General features: G+C 40.5%; 1 protein-coding gene across 1 annotated transcript in view; it reads right to left on the bottom strand.

The window, feature by feature from the left end:
• MYOM1 (myomesin 1) overlaps nt 1-20,886 on the bottom strand; it is a 145,835-nt gene that overhangs the window by 48,109 nt on the left and 76,840 nt on the right. The window contains 6 exon segments of the mRNA XM_031658726.1: nt 974-1,100; nt 7,804-8,000; nt 10,353-10,640; nt 12,487-12,608; nt 15,703-15,877; nt 16,615-16,798. Coding sequence (XP_031514586.1) covers nt 974-1,100; nt 7,804-8,000; nt 10,353-10,640; nt 12,487-12,608; nt 15,703-15,877; nt 16,615-16,798 — 1,093 coding nt within the window.

Here is a 20,886-nt window from a genome sequence, read left to right as displayed (position 1 = left end):
ATTCACACCTGACAGAGGAGTTCAGCAAAGGCAACATGATGGTCTTCAAGGGCAAAGGGTTTCAAACAGAGGAAGGGGGTGGCACCAGGGACATAAAATCACCCGCCACATACCTTACTATTGCTAGTTTAAATCTTAATGGCTTAGTAAATTTGCATTCAATTTTTATTTTATTTCATTTTGTCTTTATAGCTCTGTAAGAGTTATAAGCAAGGTAAGTTCCCCCTCACCCCCATCCTCGCCCCACTTCCCACTTTCTTCCCTGCCCACCCAGCCACTCCCTATGGTGACCTCTGAAGGACAGTATTTGCCAGGTTCCAGGAACTTCTTTTGGTTCAGAGTTTGGAAAACGTGTAGAGAGAAAGGGCTGGAAAAGTCAGTGCCGAGAGGCAAGCGGAGACAGGTCAGCCTTAAACCGTAGACAGGTGTATGAAATCTATCCGTGTGATATGATGAAGGGCTGAGAGGAGGGAGGAGAGCCCAAGAAGCCATGTAGCTTGGGTATGGAGGGATTGATTTTGGGGAGCTAATAAATGAGAACCTTCCCAGCAGCGTGACAATATATGAGAACAAATAAGTGCAGGGAGACGTGTTTGAGACATTTTGCTGTGGGATATAAATTAGATGACCTTTAAGTGGCCTTTCAGAAGCAAAAGCAAAGATTGGAATTCCTTTTAAACATTCATTTGCACTCAATCTGGCTGCCTCTGTTAATCCTACTCCTCACACAGGCTGAGCGGTGAGGGCTCTAGGATTTACTTGGAACACAAGCACAAAGAATTTATACTCAGTTTTACATTGCTATCTATTATTTAATATTATCATTAAAATATTTTAGGTAAACACGAGCGGCCAAGAGAATTCTTTTCCCTTAAATGTCGACCATATAGTTCTTTGAATTTCGTTCCAGGTTGTAGGTTCTCTTGGAGGAAATTCTGAGGTGCAGTGTGGAAGCATGGTGTCTGTGGTTTACCTGGGACGGCGATGGTCCACTCTTCACACTTGAAGCATTCGCTTACTGCAGAGGGCGCGCCCAGCCCAGCCATGTTCATGGCTGCCACTTGGAACTGATACACCACGTTTTCCTTCAAGTTGCTAATCTGCAACATTGACAACATCACAGATAGTGAATGTTCCAGGTTTGTTTTTTTCTACTTGTTGAACATTTTATTTATTTACCTTCCGTGTCAGACACATCTTAGGGTGACCATCAATGAGTCACACTACTTTTGTAATCTCCTGGGTGTGGATGAAACCATGACCTCCTTGTAGCCTACAATAGAATGTGGCAAAGGGATTGGGAGATCAAGTCCTGTGATTGTGTCACCCCATATGGCAAAGGAGAAAAGATATTATAGATGAGGGTCCCTGATCAACTGATTTGAGGTTAATCAAAAGGGAAATTGTCCTGGATGGGCCTGATGTCATCAGGTAAGAACTCTTACAATGGGGTTTGGGCCCCTCCTAAATAAAAACATGGTGCCACTGGCCTTGAGGAGGTAAACGTCACACTGAGAGCTGCCTACCCACTCACATTTGGAGAAAGGCAGCATCTAGGAGTGGAAGCATCAGTCCTACAGCTGCAAGGAACTGAATTCTGCCAACAACCGGAGTGGGCTTGGAAGAGGAACTCAATGTGAATGTGGCTCAGCAGACACCTGCATTGCAGCCCTGTGAGATCCTGAGCAGAGGACCCCGCGACGCTGTGCCCAGAGCCCTGACTCAAGGACACTGATATAACAAATGTGGGTTGTTTTCAGCCACTGAGTCTGTGGTAATTTGTTATGTGGCAATAGAAAGCTAAGGCATGTACAGGTGAAATTTAAATGAGTTCTAAGCTGGGAATCAAAATGCTCACGTTATCGTAATGTTTCTGCTCTTTACTGAGTAACCTAATATTTTTTGTGTCACTCAGTAGGAATTGGGTTGTTGAGGGTAAATATACATGATAAAATAATAAATGTTAAAACATTTGCAAAATAGAAGTGATAGAATATATTAATGTGAAAAACATTTGTAGGAAGCAGCAAACAATAAAATATGTAAAATGTGACCGACAAGAGATGGAAAAGACAGTAAGAAAAAAATAATAGACATTTTCTTTTTTTTTTTTTTTGAGATGGAGTCTCGCTCTGTCGCCCAGGCTGGAGTGCAGTGGTGCAATCTCGGCTCACTGCAAGCTCCGCCTCCCGGATTCACGCCATTCTCCTGCCTCAGCCTCCCGAGTAGCTGGGACTACAGGCGCCCGCCACCGGGCCCGGCTAATTTTTTCTATTTTTAGTAGAGACGGGGTTTCACCGTGGTCTCGATCTCCTGACCTTCTGATCTGCCCGCCTCGGCCTCCCAAAGTGCTGGGATGACAGGCATGAGCCACTGTGCCCGGCCAGACATTTTCAACAGAATATCAGATGAAAAAGAACAGAGTTTGTAAACTGACAGAAAGTCAGAAGAAATTACACAGCACATGATGCAGAAAGACTCAAAAATGGGAAAGAGAAAAAAGTTGATTAACAGACATGGAAGATAGAGTGAGAACATCAAACATATGTTTAATTTAGTTTTGGGAGAAGTACAGAGAGAGAGAAAATGAGGGAGCAACAATATTTTGGGAGACACAGAATTTTCTAGAAAGATCTTCCGAAACATCTAACTCACAGATGAAAAATCCTCTTCCCCCTAAAATCCTGGGTAGATATATTTTTTAAAAACCCACATCTAGACCCATAGTATTTTAGGTATAGCACACCAAAGATAAAGTGAACATATCAAAAGCTGTCCAAGAAAAAAGGCAAATTACCCTCAAACAAGCAAGCAGATCAAGAGTTGAATGTCAGTGGCAACAATAGGCCAGAAGATGGTGGAATTACATCTTCAAAGCACTTAATTGAAAGCAAATAAAGTGGTAAATATATTGGTAAGTTGAATCTATAAAACAATAATAACATTGCTGTTTGGATTTTAAAAAGAATTAAAACACAGACACATGAAAACACAATAGCATACGAGTTGGGAAAAAGGTAAAGGGGTAAAGTTTTTAAGGCCCTTCTGTTTCTGAGATAAGGGTAAAACAAATGAAATAACTTCAGACTTTAAGTTGCACAGTCACCAAAACCAAAGAAACTCAGAATCTATAACTTTTAAGGTAGTGTAGAAGGAAAAATTGAATAATTTTTAAAAATGAGTCAAAAATAATCAAAAAAGGACAGAAAATGAAACACAGAACAGGCCGGGCGTGGTGGCTCACGCCTGTAATCCCAGCACTTTGGGAGGCTGAGGCGAGCAGATCACTTGAGGTCAGGAGTTTGAGACCAGCCTGGCCAACATGGTAAAACCCCGTTTCTTCTAAAAATACAAAAATTAGCCAGGTGTGATGGCACATGCCTGTAATTCCAGCTACTCGGGAGGCTGAGGCATGAGAATTGCTTGAACCTAGGAGGTAGAGGTTGCAGTGAGTCAAGATCATGCCACTGCACTCCAGCCTCAGCACCAGAGCGAGACTGTCTCAAAAAAATAAGAGAAAGAAACAGAACAGAAAGGACAAATAGAAAGCACAAAATAAGATGATTAGATGTTTTTTAAAAAGTAATCAGTAATAGCAAACAAATGACAAAGACTGTCAGGGAGGAAAACACAAAATTTAACTCCGTGCTATTTTTAAGAGACACATGTAAAGCAGAAAGTTACAGAAAGAAAGTTAAAGGATGAGAAGTTACATGCCATGCAAACATCACCCCACCCCAAAACCCTAGTGTATCTATAGTAATAACAGGCAATATAGACTTTAAGGTAAATGTATTAGTAGTGGTAAGGAATCACTTTGTATCCATTTAAAATTATCACTTCAAAATACATAAAGCAACATTTTAAATGAGTGAATTTTATGGTATGTGAATTATATCTTAATAAAGGGAAATCATCCTGCATTTTTTCCTTCCTGTACTATCCTTGTCGGATATCAGTATTAAATTAATTCTAGTCTCAGAATAATCTCACTCATGAACATAGAAGCAAAAATCCTAAACGATAATTGGCAAACAAAATCCAGGTGATACAAACAGAGTATATATAGTCTCCAAATTGAATTTATTCCAGGAATGCAAGGTTGTTTTAACATTAGACAATTACAAGAATATACCAAATTAAAATAAAAGGGAAAAAATATATAATCTTCTCAATAGTCCCAAAAAATGTTTTTGATAATTTTAATTAACTGTTGGCAAACTGGGAATAGATGGAAACTTCCTTTAAGTGATAATAGATGTCTACAAAACACCTGTAACACACAACACAGTATTTAATGGTGAAATGTTGAAAAATTTCCCTTTAAGATAACTATCAAGCCTAGAATGACCAACATCACCACTTTAAAAAAGAAAAAAAAAAAAGAAAATTTGAGACGGTGTCTCGCTATGTTGCCCAGGCTGGTCTTGAACTCTTGGGTTGAAGCAATCCACCGCCTCAGGCTCCCAAAGTGCTAGGATTACAGGTGTGAGCCATCATGCCCCCAGCATCACGACTTTTATTCAACATTGTATGAAAGTCGCTATGCAGAAAGTAAGGTAAGAAAATGAAGTGAAAGGTATAAAATTTGGAAATGAAGAAGTAAACTGCCACTATTTGCACATGATATGACTATACATAGAGAGACTCCAAGAGAACTTAAAGGTAACATTCAAATTATTTAAAAAATTTAACAAAAGACTATATATAATAATTATATGTGAAATCAATATATAAAAGTTATATTTCTCTTTACTAGCAATAAAAACCGATATAAAAATATACTGGAAATATATAATCTCTATTAAAAAATAACAAATGATATACAAACCTCTGTAAAGAATCGTAAAACTTTAGTGAGAGGCTTGAAAGAAGACCAAAACAAATGAAGAAAAATAACATGTTCATGGATTAGAAGGTTCAATATTTTTAAAATGTCAATTATTCCTTAATTTATTTATAGATTCAATGCATCCTCAATCAGAATTCTAATGGGTTTAGTTGGGTTGAATGTAAGCTTTTTTTTATTGTTGCTTTCTTTTGTTTTGTCTTACTTATTATTATTATTATTATTATTTTTGGCAGAACTTGGGACCCTAATACTTAAATTTATATCAAGTGCAAAGGGCTAAGAGTAGCTCTGGAAAAAGAATAAACTGGGAGACCCTGATCTACCAATCATCAACTTTACTATAAAGTTATAATTTTTTTTTTTTTTTTGAGACAGGGTCTCGCTCTGTCATCAAAGCTGGAGTGCAGTGGCATGATCTCGGCTCACTGCAACCTCCACCTCCCGGGTTCAAGTGATTCTCATGCCTCAGCCTCCTGAGTAAAAGGTATAAAAGTAGCTGAGATTACGCATGAGAGCCACCACTCCTTGCTAATTTTTGTATTTTTAGTAGAGACAGGGTTTCACCATGTTGGCCAGGCTGGTCTCAAACTCCTGACCTCAAGTGATCCACCCAGCTCGGCCTCCCAAAGTACTGGGACTACGGGTGTGAGCCACCATGCCCGGCCTATAAAGCTATAATATCCAAATCAGTGTGGTATTCACCCGCTGTTAGACAAACAGACCAGTTGAACAGCATGGGAAGTACAAACACAGACTCATGCATGTAAGGAAATGATATATGATACAGATAGCCTGGCAGAATAGCAGGCAGATGACAAACTTTTCAATAGATGATGCTGGGACAAATATGTCTCTGTGGGGGGGGGATTAATTTTGATGCTTAACTCACAGCATATACAAATATAAAGGTGAATTAATGACAGAAATGTAAGTGGCAAAATAGTATACCTTTTAGAATATAATCAACTATAGTATTTCCACAATCTTGGAATACAGAAGGCATTTCATCAAAAAGGCACAAAAATCACTAAGACAAAGCAAATGTTAGTAAATCTGATTACAATGAATTTGATGTTAAAATTAAAGTCGGAGAAGATGTGTGCGACTTACAGAGTGTAAGAAATCCTGCAAAGGATTTCTATTCATAACATGTAAAGAACTTTGCAAGTCAACAAGAAGGCATCAGAAAAATGGGCAAAAACCTTGAACAGGCATAAAAGAAGATATCAAAATGGACTGTGTACATAGGAAAAGATGTTCAAACTCATTTGACACTCAGACTGTCAAAGCTGAAAATGTGTGACTAGACCAAGTGTTGGCACGGATGCAGAGCGGTGGGAATTCTCACACACTCTTCAGAAGACAGTATGGAATTATCCATTAAAGAGGAAGATAAACAGACCCCCCAACCCAGCCATTCGACATTTAAGTGATCACCTAGAGAAACTGGTGCACTTATGTACCAGCAGATAGATGTATACAAAAATGTTCATAGCTACGTTGCTTGATGTAGCTAAAAATGCAAAAATACCCAAATAGCAATAAGAATTGAATGAAAGACTATATTGTGATATGACCACATAATGGAATACCATACCACACAGTAATGAAAAAGAATGAGTTATAGCCACATGCACTAACAGGGAAGAATCTTAAAAATACAATTTTGTATAAGCACAGTGGCTGATGCTTGTAATCCCAGCATTTTGGGAGGCCGAGGTGGGCAGATCACTTGAGGCCAGGAGCGAAACTCCATCTCGAAAAAAAAAAAATGCAATTTTGTTTTATGTATTCTCAGCATGTGTATGATATTTCATAAATTTCAAATGTTAAATTGAAAGAGCAAGGTGTTGAGTTGGGGCAAGTGTCATCCCTGGCCTCACCCTGCTCTGAACCCTCATGGCACGGGATTCTGTGAGTGTTAAGAGGTGGTAGCTTGGATGTAGCTGATGAAGCTCTAGAGAAGAAAGTCATCAGCTAAAGCAACAGTGAGACTGTTCTGGTTCCCTTATGTGACCTGAGCAGTGGAGGCCCCCATGTAGAGGAGAACATATGTGAAGCCACCCTTTGTGGCCATCAAGTGACTATAACAAGGGCCACTTCACAGGTGGTGAGCTGAGTCTGGCCATCAAGCCCATATCCCTTCATCCTCTGTAATTTGGACATTGAAAGTTAAAAACCCAGCCGGCCATGGTGGCTCATGCCTGCAATCCCAGCACTTTGGGAGGCTGAGGTGAGTGGATCACTTGAGGCCAGGAGTTTGAGACCAGCCTGGCCAACATGGTGAAACCCTGTCTCTACTAAAAATAGAAAAATTAGCTGAGCATGGTGGCTTTCACTTGTAATCCCAGCATTTGGTAGGCTGAGGCAGGAGAATTGCTTGAACCTGGGAGGTGGAGGTTGCGGTGAGTTGAGATCATGCTCCTGCATTCCGGCTTGGGTGACAGAGCAAGACTCCATCTCAAAAAAAAAAAAAAAAAAAAAAAAAAGAAAAAAAGGAAAAAAAAAAAAAAGGAAAAGAAAAAAAAAAAAAGAAAGAAAGTTAAAAATCCAGAGTGTCATTAAATCCTAAGACTCTTTTTTTTTTTTCCTCAACTTGAGGGCTTTGGAAGGATCCTGGGACTCTTGAGGCTAGTGGCATATTAATTGTAGATACTTCGTAAGTTTTGAAAAAAAAATTAGTTTGTACAGTAAGCGCACATTTCATAGTAAATATTCTAGGAAATTATTATGCTTATGTGTATGAATCAGGAAATATAAATCCTGCCTGGTTAGCCAAACTACTTGTATTCACCACAGTATATTTTTCACAAAACTCATGCCACTGCAGACAGTGGACTCTGGGGAAATGACGTGAGTCTCTTACAAGGTGGTGGGTGTGTGCGTGCCTGGGCGTGCAAGCATAGCGTCATACATAGGACACGCCACGCTACAGAAAGTCGCGTGCTTACCTTGTATGCCTCCTCACTGACAGCCTTGACATTGGCTTCTCTCCATTTTCCTGGTACCCCATCAATGACCTCGCGATAGTTCACATAATAGCCAGTAATTTCTGCCCCTCCAATCTTATCTGGTTGCTTCCATCCAAGAACCATTGAGTCACGAAAACTTTCAAGACAGGTGATATCATGGGGTGGAGATGGTGGTGCTGTGGCAATATGAATAGCTTGTGAGTAGGCAGAAATGCATGTATGATTCTATATATAAACATTTCCGTTGATGCCACATATGAGGGCACTAGACCTTGCAGTATAAAACTAAAATGCAAGGCTGATCATTAACTTGACATTCGACTTGGTGTATGCAATGGACACAGGAAAAAGTACACTACAATTATTATTCCAAAGATAAAATGAACCTGTCCTAGCAAAATAGTACAATACCCCGAAAGAAAATGATTTTTTTCCTCATAAGTAGATATATTATTCCCAAGGTTTAATTTTTGTTTCTTTATGTGGTTTAGTTTTCATTTGTTCCCTGAGGAAAATGGAATGTATATATCAATTTCTGCTGCGATTTGCTTATTCAGAATTTCCATATATGTGTGTGTGTATATATATATATTTTTATATATATATACATCTTTTTTTTTTTTTTTTTTGAGATGGGGTTTCACTCTTGTCGCCCAGGCTGGGGTGTAACGGCACCATCTTGGCTCACTGCAACTTCCATCTCCCGGGTTCAAGCGATTCTCCTGCCTCAGCCTCCCGAGTAGCTGGGATTATAGGTGTGCACCACCATGCCTGGCTAATTTTTGTATTATTAGTAGAGGCAGGGTTTCACCATGTTGGCTAGGCTGGTCTCGAACTCCTGACCTTAGGTGATCCACCCACCTCAGCCTCCCAAAGTGCTGGGATTACAGGCGTGAGCCACCACACCTGGCCCAGAATTTCCATATATTTCTCAAATGGTTAGCATTTCACCATTCAGGCACGCTTACCCTTGTGAGACCTTACAACTACACAGCTCTGTCTGCACACAAGAAAAATTGACTCTAGAGCTCAGCTAAATGACACGTTTGGAAAACATTTTAAAAAAACAGGCACAATCTGCTATGTGACTTTCTCTTAGTGTATAATACTTTTGTCACATTATTTTTAATCTGATGTTAGAGTATTTTTCATGTGGTACAATGCTATACAGCTGTCACCATGTTTATCAGTGCTTAGCTAGAAAAATATTTGGAGGATATTTCAAAAGTCCTCCTTCATTTATGTGGCTTTGCTGATCAGCTTTTCACTCAACTACTGAAATTACAGTTTCCGTGAAGAGAGGGGGTGAAGTGGTGGAAAGAAATCTATCTAGAGATGCAATAACATCAAAGAGAATTTTCTGAATATTTATTTGGATTATAGGAGATAAAGGAACTATCTCATTCTTATCCAAAAAGAGTATCAGAAGAATGAAGGCTTTTAAAATAAAATACATTCATCTCATCTCCACTTACCAGCCTCCTTCTATTCTTTACATTTAAAAAAAGCTTTCTCTCTCTCCCTCTATTTCAGAGCACTGTTGAATATGTGCTCTCAAATGAATATCTCTCGAGTTGAGGGACAAAGAAAGGTGTCATAAAATAGAGGCGGTTATAGAAGTTGGGGGGGGGGTAGAAAAAAGAAATGGATGAGAAGCATTTAAAAATTTATCACCACATGCTCGTCAGTTCATTTTTATTTGATAGGAAAAACAGTGTCTTCTAGGATATATTAGTCACAGGTACCAAATATCCTAATCAGATCATTCTTAGCCTACTGATAGATTGTCTTCAATAAATCACTTCTGGGAATGAGGATCATATATCAAACAATATAGCTATATGTGATTATAATTTTAACTTTTAAACTTTTCATGGTCACTCAAAGATATATTTATAGCTATGTTTTTCTTTTCTTTTTTCATTTCAAAAAGTAGTAAGTAGCTATTTAAATTATTATTATTTTAGAATTTTTAACTCTTTTTATATACTTTTTTACTTAAAAAATTAATTTTCCAGTGTCGATTTTTCTTGCAAACTATTTAAGTTAAATGTGAATAACCGCTTAATAATCTGAGGATGAGCAAGAAGGTAACAACTATGACCCTGGTACGATGTCACCTTCTTTGTGAGATCTTTCTCCTCTACGTGTTCCAAACATGACCATTTCAAAGGACCTCACACAGGCTAGCAGTACCAAGAACTTCCTGCTCTCATATCTCATTCTCTTAGCAAAATGAGGCCAGAGGTGTATCTGCCTGACAAACCAAGAAAGGCTCTATAACCAAACTATTGGAAACATTCTAGCATCATTAAGCACCCAAAATGATGTGTAAAAGCCAAACCCATAGACAATTACTTTTCCCCGTCATCAGATGAAAGTACACATTTCAGACGGCTAGCTGAAAACACATACAATAAGAATGGACACTGATGAAAGCAAACATGGATGAAGGATGTGATGTAGACGATGAGAGGTGAGGACATTGATGGAGACGGATGGAACAGCTTCACTTTCTCAACTCTCACCTCTGTCTGTCTTCTTTTTCAGGGGGTCAGACTTACTTTTCCCCTGAGGAGCCGCTTTCTGTGGTGGTGGGGTAAGCTCTTCCTGAACTGTTTCACTTACTTTACTCACTTCTGTTTGGCCCAGGTTTTGAGAGCTACTGGGTAGTGAAGGTTTGTTAGGTTTGCTACCAAGCAAAGCATCTTTCTGGAAGGTTGGCGGGGAGGCTTCATGCACGCGCCCCCTGGAGGCGGTTAGTCCACCAGGCTCATCGCTCAGTGCAGGACACACATCTGGAGACACTCCTCCCCCTACAATTGCCAGACAACAACAGAAACGCATTGAGCCCGGACAGAGTATCAGTTGCTCTTATGGGATAGAACAAAGAAAAAAAACATTAGGACCACAAGCAGAACAAAAACAATCTTGGCTTAAAGAAAATTGCTCGCATTTGCAAGAAATATGAAAGACTACATTTCACAGAATGTACACCAAAGAACATTTCAACTTCTCCATATTCTGGAAAAAGAAGAAATGAGAACAAAAAAGCCACAGATAGAATAGGAACCATTTCAATTTGCACAACCCAAAGGGTTTTTAGTATATATAAGGAAAAGCAAATCTTAGACATTTCTTGAGAGATATAAGCCCTATTATTCAACAGAATGAAAAAAGGACGATAAAGTGCACAAGAGACATAACATTAAAGATCCTGATTTTATAACACTTCGAATTATGTGCAGTACTACAGTAGTAATGGTCTGTATCTCCCAACCTCAAAGAGACATGTTTACAATGGTTCACATTATAAGGAATCTTCCTTCTTTTTCTTTCTTCTTTTTTTTTTTTTTTGGATGGAGTCTCACTCTGTCCCCCAGGCTGGAGTGCACTGGCACAATCTCGGCTCACTGCAACCTCCACCTTCTGGGTTCAAGCAATTCTCGTGCCTCAGCCTCCTAAGTAGCTAGGATTATAGGCATGCACCACCATACCTGGCTAATTTTTGTATTTTCAGTAGAGACAGGGTTTCACCATGTTGGCCAGGTTGGTCTCAAACTCCTGACCTCAAGTGATCCACCCACCTCAGCCTCCCAAAATGCTGGGATTACAGGCGTGAGCCACTGCGCCCGACCTCTATGTTATAAGGAATATGAAAAAGTAATATGAGATGCTAACTGAAGACAATCAATATTAAATCATCTTTTTAAAAAACATGTGTTACTATACAAACATTTTATTTTATTTATGTATTTATTTCAGACACAGGATCTTGCTTTGTTGTCCAGGGTGGGGTGCAGTGGTGAGATCATAGTTCACAGATGCCTTGAATTCTGGGACTCAAGTGATCCAACTGCCTCAGCCTTCTGAATAGCTGGGACTACAGACATGCACCACCATGCCTGGCTAATTTATTTTTATTTTTAGAAACGGGATCTCACTATGTTGCCCAGGCTGGTCTCAAACTCCTGGACTCAAGCGATCTGCCTGCCTCTTCCTCCCAAAGTGCTGGGATTACAGGTGTAAGCCCCTGTGCTCACCCACAAATATTATTTTGATTGTTTCTAATCACCTGGGTCCTTTTCTACTTTACCCAGGATTGGGAGGTACATCACATACACACATATAATTACTTTATTACTCGCTTTATTCCATTGGTTACTTTGCAAGCAGAGATGAAACATATGATTAAGCAATTACATGTGCCTTGCATGAATTTCAGAGGGGTTTATAAGAAGCATGTTAATGTTCTGTTAGCAAAAACAAGCCAGGCTCTGGCATAGACCAAATGGCTTTTAGGGACAAGACGATCTGTGTTATGGGTGATATACCACTTCATGGAATTGGGATGGCCCTTCACAGTCCCAGGATGAGCACGAAGTCAGAATGGAGTTTCACACAATGGGAAATATCTGAGGAAACCTGGGCTCGTGAAGATGAAAAGGCTACGGATGCACAGAATCTGGATAAGTGATGAAGGTCTGTAAAATGACAGCTATGGAAGGTTAGACATCACTTAGAGTCAGAGAAAATGATCATCTAAGGATGCAATCATCCAGCAATATTGGAAGCTAAATAATTTCTGGAGATGATAGTATCTTCCTTTCTAACATAGAAAAATCCATTTTTCCCCCATACAGTTATGCGTAAGGAACTTACCAATAGCAGCTTTGACTTCAATAGCTTCTGAATCCTGGGAATATTCACTAAGTCCAGCTGCATTGACTGCTCTGACCCGGAAAATATAACTCTGACCAGTCACCAATCCATGACAAGTAAATCTAAAAGGAAAAAAGTTTTAAAATATTTTCCTAGGAGGAAGATTAGGGAAGATGATTGTTAGCTTAATGGAGTGGATGTGGCTTTATGAAAACAATTTTTTTTTTTTTTGTAATTTGTTTTAAATAGAAATGGGGTCTTGCTGTGTTGCCCAGGCTGGTCTTGAACTCCTGGCCTCAAGCCATCCTCCCTCCCACCTCAGCCTCCTAAAGTGCTGGGATTACAGTTGTAAGCAGCATGCCCAGCTAATAATTCATTCTTTTAAAGAAAGAAAAAGATGTAGAAAGATTCAGGTAATGTATATACTTTAGACAAGAAGGTAACTAAGGCACTTTTCTAAACCCAACCCGTCAAAAAATGAGGAGCCCTGGTCTTCACTGAATGCTCACCAGTAAAATAGGGATAATGATGCTTACATGATGAAGACACATGTAGAGGTTAGTTATAGTGCAAAATCCTATTAGGGCCTAGCATATATAAGAGCATAAGAAATAATAATTAGTATTAATATTATTATTTTTAATAATAATTTTAGAGTATAACTCATATATATATATATATATATACATATGTTTTTTAAATTAGGAGTCTCACTCTGTGTAGCCAAGGCCCTGGGTAGAGTGGTACGTCAGGTCCTGCGGCACCTCCTCTAGAGTTCAAGCGATTCTCTGCCTCAGTCTAGAGGCTAGGTGGCCCCAATGACTCTGGAAGTAGCTGGGACCTGGGTGCCCTGCACCACACACCCTGGATTAATTATTTTGCTGTTGTTTTTGCTGGACATGGGTTTCATTGCGCCAGGCCCGGGTGGTCAGCGGATATCACGGGCGCGTGATCCGCGGCCCAGTGCACAGGATTACAGACCTGCAAAAGGCCTGCATTGTAGCTCATATATATATTTTTTAACTGTTATTTTGGGCTCAGGGGATGAGAGGTTTGTTATGTTGATAAAACTCTCTCATTATCTTTGGGGTTTGTTGACAGATTATTTCTGTCACCCCAGGTATTGAGCCCACAATGCTCAGTGTGTATGATTAATGACTATTTCAGGTACATAACTATGGCTGTAAGGCATTGGTAGCTCCTTGTCATAGAGGCCTAGTCACTGTCTCCCTGCATGCCAAGGAACGTACTTACTTGGGAAATTACTATAGAATCTGAAGACAAGGTGAACAATGGATTCTAGAATTACAATTTAGATATGAAGACCCAATAATGAGGCGTGAATCCATGGGCAGCTTCATCCGTAAAACAGCCTCACTCTTTTCATAGCTGTTATGGCTATAAATAGCTGTTTTATGAATCACTGTAACATTTGAATCCATCCTAAGGACTGCAGCCAGAGGAAATAACAGGTCTGCTAACAAATCTGTGAGTATTAGCATGTTCAAGTATTTAACCAAGGAGCCACAATCTAGGCCAGTCCTTTAGTCCTTAGAGTCAGCTTGCTTCAGCAAATATTTATTGAGGTCTCGGTGTTCCAGACACTGAGCTAGGTACTGTGGACAAAAGATGAACAAAAAATGGTGCCTGCCCTCCAACAGCTCCTGCCCATACACCACCAGCATTTCTAAATAGTCGCAGGAAAATGCTGGATAACTCCGAGGAAAAATGAAATGCACCAATAGGCTAAAAGAATCTCTTACAAAACATATTGCCTTCCCTAATTAATCTGTTTACCTCTATTATCTCACGTTCTGCAAAACCAACTCATTCTATGGGGGTCCTCGGACTGAGAAGCGGTCCAAGCCAGAAGGTGCCGAACAAGTCTATTTGACAATTTCTGGGAGGGCGGCATCCCCCTCTCAGATTGGTCTCTGGTCTGGGTGCAGACCAGAATTCACCACCAATGTGCAAAGCTGATTGATAAAACGGTTGAAAGCAAGAAAAAAAAACAAGCCTACCCCCATTAGAAACAGACACAAGGAGGCAGCAAATTATTCTGAATGTCTTTGTTTTGGTGTTACTATGTCTACTTAGCACTGGGTTTAATCATGTTGATGTCCAGAATTTGTAAAATGTTGATACTTTTTTCTCTTCATTTAAAATTCCTGGGTAATTTATGTTAAGTAGAGCATATTAGATCCTCAGAATCTAATATCACGTTGCATATTAGATATAAAATCAGAGGCGTAAAAAAGGAAGAAGCAGCAAAAGCACTATGAAACGAACTCTTAAAATAGTTGGCATTATGTGTTGCTAAGTGTTTAACATCACAAGTAAACCTTTTTAAAAAAGATGTATTGCATCTAATATGATCAATTTTAAATTCATTTAAATATCTAAAGTGTAATTGTTTTGCTTTGCTTTTTTGCTTTTTGAGACAGGGTGTTGCTCTGTTGCCCAGGCTAGCGTACGGTGGTGTGATCATAGCTCACTGCAGCCTTGACCTCCTAGGCTCAAGCAATTCTCCCACTTCAACCTCTTGAGTAGCTGGGACTATAGCACACCACCATGCTGGGCTGATTTTTGTACTTTTTGTAGAGGCAGGTTTTTGCCAGGTTGCTCAGGCTGGTCTCAAACTCCTGGGTTCAATCAGGTCTCAAACTCCTGGGCTCAAGCAGTCGGCCCACCTTGGCCTCCCAAAGTGTTGAGATTAGAGGCATGGGCCACTACATCCAGCCTTGTTCTGTTTTGTTTTTTAGAGATGGGGTCTCCCTATGTTGCCCAGGCTGGCAGTGGCTATTTATAGGCCTGGTCGTTGTATACTACAGCTTCGAACTCAAGCTGTAGTTGAACTCAAGCTCAAGGGACCCTCCCACCTCAGCCTCTTGAGTAGCTGGGACTACAGGCCTGCCACTGCATTGGTTTATTTAAAGTATAATGTTTTCTTGTGTTTTTGTTTGTTTGTTTGTAGAGACAGGGTTTCATTATGTTGGCCAGGTTGGTCTTGAACTTCTGGTTTCAAGCAATCTTCCCACCTCGGCCTCCCAAAGTGCTAGGATTACAGGTGTAAGCCACCACTTCCAGCCAAAAAATGTAATGTTTTTTTTTAAAAAAACTCCTTCACTGGATGTCTGCGTGCTGTGTGTGTCTATGGCAGCTCCAGAGACATATGGTTGTCTATGGCTGCCCACCCTGCATGCCCAGTTGAGTTACCGTGAGCCCTTCACGGGGTTGTTGTTACAGGGCTCCCACTTGCCAGAGCCAGCAACGCTCGCCTCTATGTAGTACCCGACCAGCTCTTTGGCATCTGTGGACTCCTCCCACGAAACCACCACCGAGGCGTCTGTGTTTCTACTCGGGATGATTTTGCCAGGAGCCTTGGGGATATCTGAGAAAGAGGAACATGGTGATCAAACTCAGGTGGTTTTAAAAATTCATCCTTATTATCTATGCACAAACACACACCTAGGTATTTTACATACTGCGTCATGTCAAAGGGACAGCTGCTTTATTTTATGATTTTCTTTTCTTTTTTTTTTTTTGAGACTGAGTCGCGCGCTCTGTCGCCCAGGCTGGAGAGCAGTGGTGGGATCTTGGCTCACTGCAGCCCCCGCCTCCTGGGTTCAGGTAATTTTCCCACCTCAGCCTCCTGAATAGCTGGAAGTACCAGGCATGCGCCACAACGCCTGGCTAATTTTTGTATATTTGGTAGAGACAGGGTTTCACCATGTTGGCCAGGCTGGTCTCAAACTCTTGGACTCAGGTGATCCGCCTGCCTCGGCCTCCCAAAGTGCTCAGATTACAGGCATGAGCCAACGCGCCTGGCCTACATGGTATTTTTTAAAGCAAAAAATTTAAAAACAGGGAGTATGGATAAACTAAATGTCCATGAACTTCAGAAAAAACACATTATCAATATTGTTGAAACTCCCAAAGAAGTTTACTTTTCATAAACAAAAACAATGAATTTTTGTTTAATGCATAGGTTAAGTACAGCCATCAAATAAAATTATAATATGAAAGAAATATGTCACCATTTTTACTCCTGGCCAAATACACATAATACTAGTTAGATTCTTGCTTTGAAATTTTCTCTTGAAGGAAAAGAAGTTTACAGTTGCTTACCAAGTTTGTCCCCTACTACAGTCACCTCCGTCGCATCCGAGGGCTCGCCAACGCCTGCAGAATTAGAACAGCGCACGCGGAAACAGTAGGATTTCCCCTCGGCCAGGTCAAACAGAGCAAAGCGGGGAGACTTCACTGGGAGCTCCGTGTTCACTCGCTGCCAGTTTTCTGTTCCTGCCTCACACTGCAGCAAGAACAGGGAAACTCACTGAAAGCACAGCAAGCCCAAGCGAGAATCCAGGCCAGGCATCTCCAAGTTTCATTCATCTACAACAAACCACTCCCTGTAATGCAAGCTGGACTGGAGGAGAGATTCGGAGGAAATAGGGGATGAGGCATCTGAAGTTTGTAGGATTCTCTAAATCAAACATGGCTTTTGATATGGTTTGGCTGTGTCCCTGCCCAGATCTCATCTAGAATTGTAGCTCCCATAATTCCCATGTGTGTGGGAGGGAGCTGGTGGGAGATAATAATTGAATCATGGGGGGGCGGTTTCCCCCATACCGTTCTTGTGGTAGTGAATAAGTCTCACGAGAGCTGATGGTTTTAAAAGGAGAAACCTCTTTCACTTGGTTCTTATTCTGTCTCTTCCCTGCCACCATGTAAGACATGCCTTTCGCCTTCCACCATGATTGTGAGGCCTCCCCAGCCACATGGAACTGTGAGTCCATTAAACCTCTTTTTCTTTATAAATTACCCAGTCTCTGGTATGTCGTTATCAACGGCATGAAAATGGACTAATATAGCATTGTATTGTTTGAAAAATATGCTACTTAAATACTCTGCTTCTTTTGTTAACTAAATACAATAATCTGCTTACAAAAGTCTTATTTCAAGGATAGTCTGGGGTCAGGTAATTTTCTAATTAAATTTTATTTTATTTTATTTTATTTTTGAGACAGGGTCTTACCCTGTCACCCAGGCTGGAGTACAGTGGCACAATTACAGCTCACTGCAGCCTTGACCTCTTTGGGTTCAAGTGATCCTCTCACCTCAGCCTCCCAAGTAGTTGGAACTACAGGCACATGCCACCACACCTGGCTAATTTTTGTATTTTTCTGTAGCGATGAGGTTTCCCCATTTTGCCCAGGCTGGTTTCTAACTCTTGGGTTCAAGTGATCCACCCACTTCAGCCTCCCACAGGCATGAGCCACTGCGCCTGGCCTGCCCATTACCTATTTAAAAGAATTCTTGGTCCTTTTCTTATCACTCTCTGTTTCTTAGTCTGCTTTATTCTTCTTCAGTCATGTATCACTATTTGAAATTATTTGTTGTCTCCTCCACTGAAGAGCAAATCACATAAGCTCAGGGAGCTTTGTCCACTGCTTTATGACGGAGCATAGAATTCCATCTGGCAAATAGTACATAATCAACTACAGTCTTTTTTTTTCTAAATGAATGAAAGATGAAGATGTTCTTCTACTATATGATCCAGCAATCCCACTGCTGGGTATATATCCAAAAGAAGGAAAATCAGCATGTCAAAGAGATGTCTGCACTCCCATGTTTATTGCTGCATTGCTCACAATAGCCAAAATATGGAATCAACCCAGGTGCCCATCAGTGGATGAATGGATAAAGAAACTGTGGTAAATATGCACAACGGAATACTATTTAGCCATAAAAAAGAATGAACTCCTGTCATTTGCAGCAATATGAATAGAATTGGAGGTCATTACGGCACATAAAGACAAATATCTCATGTTCTCACTCATATGTGGGAGCTAGAAAGTTTGATCTCGTGGAGGTAGAGAGTAGAACGGTGGTTACCAGAGGCTGAGAAGGGTTGGGGGCGGTCGCGAAGACAGGTTGGTTAATGGGCACAAAAATACAATTAGAAGAAATAAGTTCTAGTGTTCAATAGCACAGTAGGGTGACTACAGTTATCAATAATTTATTACATATTTCAAAATACCTTAAAGGTAAGATTTAGAATTTTCTCAACACAAATAATAAATGTTTGAGGTGATGGGTACCCCAATTACTCTGATTTGATCATTACATATTGCAAAGATATATCAAAATATTCAGTGTACCCTGTAAATATATGCATTAATTATGTCTCAATAAAATCCAGATTAAAAAAAGATATTCTCTTTTTTTGCTCAAGTCTTAGAATAATTAATGGGAAAACTAATTTAATGAGACTCTATTCTTAAAATGAAAATGATGTAGAGTGACTTGGAAATCCTCGAATGAAGGACGTGGTGTATATTTGAGCTCTGGTAGAAGATATTGTAAGAAAACTGTCAGAAGCCTTTGGTAATCCTTTTTCCCTCCTATTTTAATTTCCAACTTTGCCCATGGTTGGTCAGAGAAGAAATTTAGAAACTCTTGCCTGATTTTGCTAGAGAAATTTTTAACGGTTTCAAAAGACTTTTCTGAAATCCACATCTCGTGACAGATTGACCAGCTGTCACGATGGTCCATTTCTGGGACTTTAAGTTTATGAGTCCATCACACAGCATGATCTTCCTTGACTTGACAAGGAGGTAACATGGCATGGCATAGAGGAGTCAAAGGAATGGGATCTGGTCCCTTTCTGTTAATAACAAGCCACGTGACCTTGGAAAGCCACACACATGCTCTCGGCCTCAGTTTCGTCTTCTATAAAACGAGCCAATTTGACAAGGTAACCTCTAAAGTTCCTTGCAGTGTTTTTTATAACATATCTTTTGTGTGTCTGCTGTCTCCTGTGGGACGAAACTCTCTCAGACCTTTAATCTTTTTGTTTATGGCTTTAATTTCTTTTGACATATTCCGCCCCGGCAAATTCTTAAGCCATTATCAGTTGTTTATACTCTCATAAAAAATAGCTGCCTTTCACTGTTCCGAAAACTTTGTAGCCATTATAACTCTTTACAGCTCTCAACTATGCCATGGAGTAGGTATTGTGGAGGTAGTATTGTATGACTGTCAACATTTTCCAGAAGAGAAGACAAGCCTGGGAAGATTGAAAGGCGACCCGGTGTAATTGTTGGATTTATGCACCTGAACCAGACTGCTGGGGTTCAAATCTCAGTTCTGTTTTGCACCAGCTCTGTGACCTCAGGCAAATTATATACCTTTCTATGCGTCAGTTTCCTCATCTACAAAATAGGCATGATCTGTTATGCCTTTCTCTGTTCCCCGCTCCCTTCTAGCCTCACGATGTTCATGCTACAGAAGAAGGAGTGGTACAGAAGGCACAGTGGCTCACAACTGTAATCCCAGCACTTTAGGAGGCTAACGGGAGGATCACTTGACCCCAGGAGTTTGAGATCAGCCTGGGCAACCTAAGGAGACCTCATCTCTACAAAACATGTAAAAATATACAGGCATGATGAAAACAAAGGTATTTACCACATAGGGCTACTCTAAGAATTAAGTGGGTTAATTAATGTAAGGTGCTTAGAACAGTGCAAATCTTAGCCATGTTCATTCCTGCTGTTAACGAGTGATACAGTCCTTGTCTCTGACACGATCAGATTTTTGATAGGGGAGTGAGAGAAAGTGCTCAGGACGTAAAACACCTGAGGAAAATGTTTGGGACTAAAAAGAAGACAGTAGGACGGGGAGGCTGGAAGTCCAAGGACTGATTCATCTGAGTCCCTTGCTAATAAACCCTTCGATTTCACCCGTTCTGGGGATCAAGGACATGCCATGAAGAAGAACAAGCACAGGGGTGGCCCAAAGGGCAGCATGCCGGGCGCAGGGCGTCCTGGAACAGACACGGCAGGGACAGGAGCGCACAAACCTTTTCCCTTTAGAAAGGTCAGCATATCAGAAGAGCTGCATCAGAAATAATTTTAGTCTCAGCTCAGAACAGTTTGACATTTGGATGGCTCTGCAAATGTACCCCAGGTCCCTGGATGTGTTCTGTGTCCTCAAGACCCAACATCCTGGGTGTTCTGTGTTCTGTGCCCTGTACAGGCCTCTCTACATAGTACTGTGTTCATAAACGCCCCCTTCTGTTCCATGCCAATAGGTGTGCTGGAGGAAGAATATTTAAAATTTTAATCACAAACTCATAGGTATTTAGGTCTAGGGAAGTTACAGACTTCCACAGAGAAATTAGAGTTTATATGACCAGAGGAAAGGTTCAGCAGCAGCCAAAGCTGACTCATCTGCAGAAAACGCTTCTGAATCGTTGTTATGTGTCCTTATCATAGGAAAGACGGTAATTACTGTCACAGAGGTTATTCAGAACCTTCTTCCTGTGGAGTGTTTCGGAGAGATTCAGTGGGGGTGTGTATTAAACACACTAGGAAATGAACATCGATCCACCACTCT

This window comes from Papio anubis, chromosome 19 (genome assembly GCF_008728515.1).
Source record: "Papio anubis isolate 15944 chromosome 19, Panubis1.0, whole genome shotgun sequence".
In the NCBI taxonomy this organism is placed as follows: Eukaryota; Metazoa; Chordata; class Mammalia; order Primates; family Cercopithecidae; genus Papio; species Papio anubis.
This window is presented reverse-complemented; position numbering and strand designations above follow the sequence as displayed.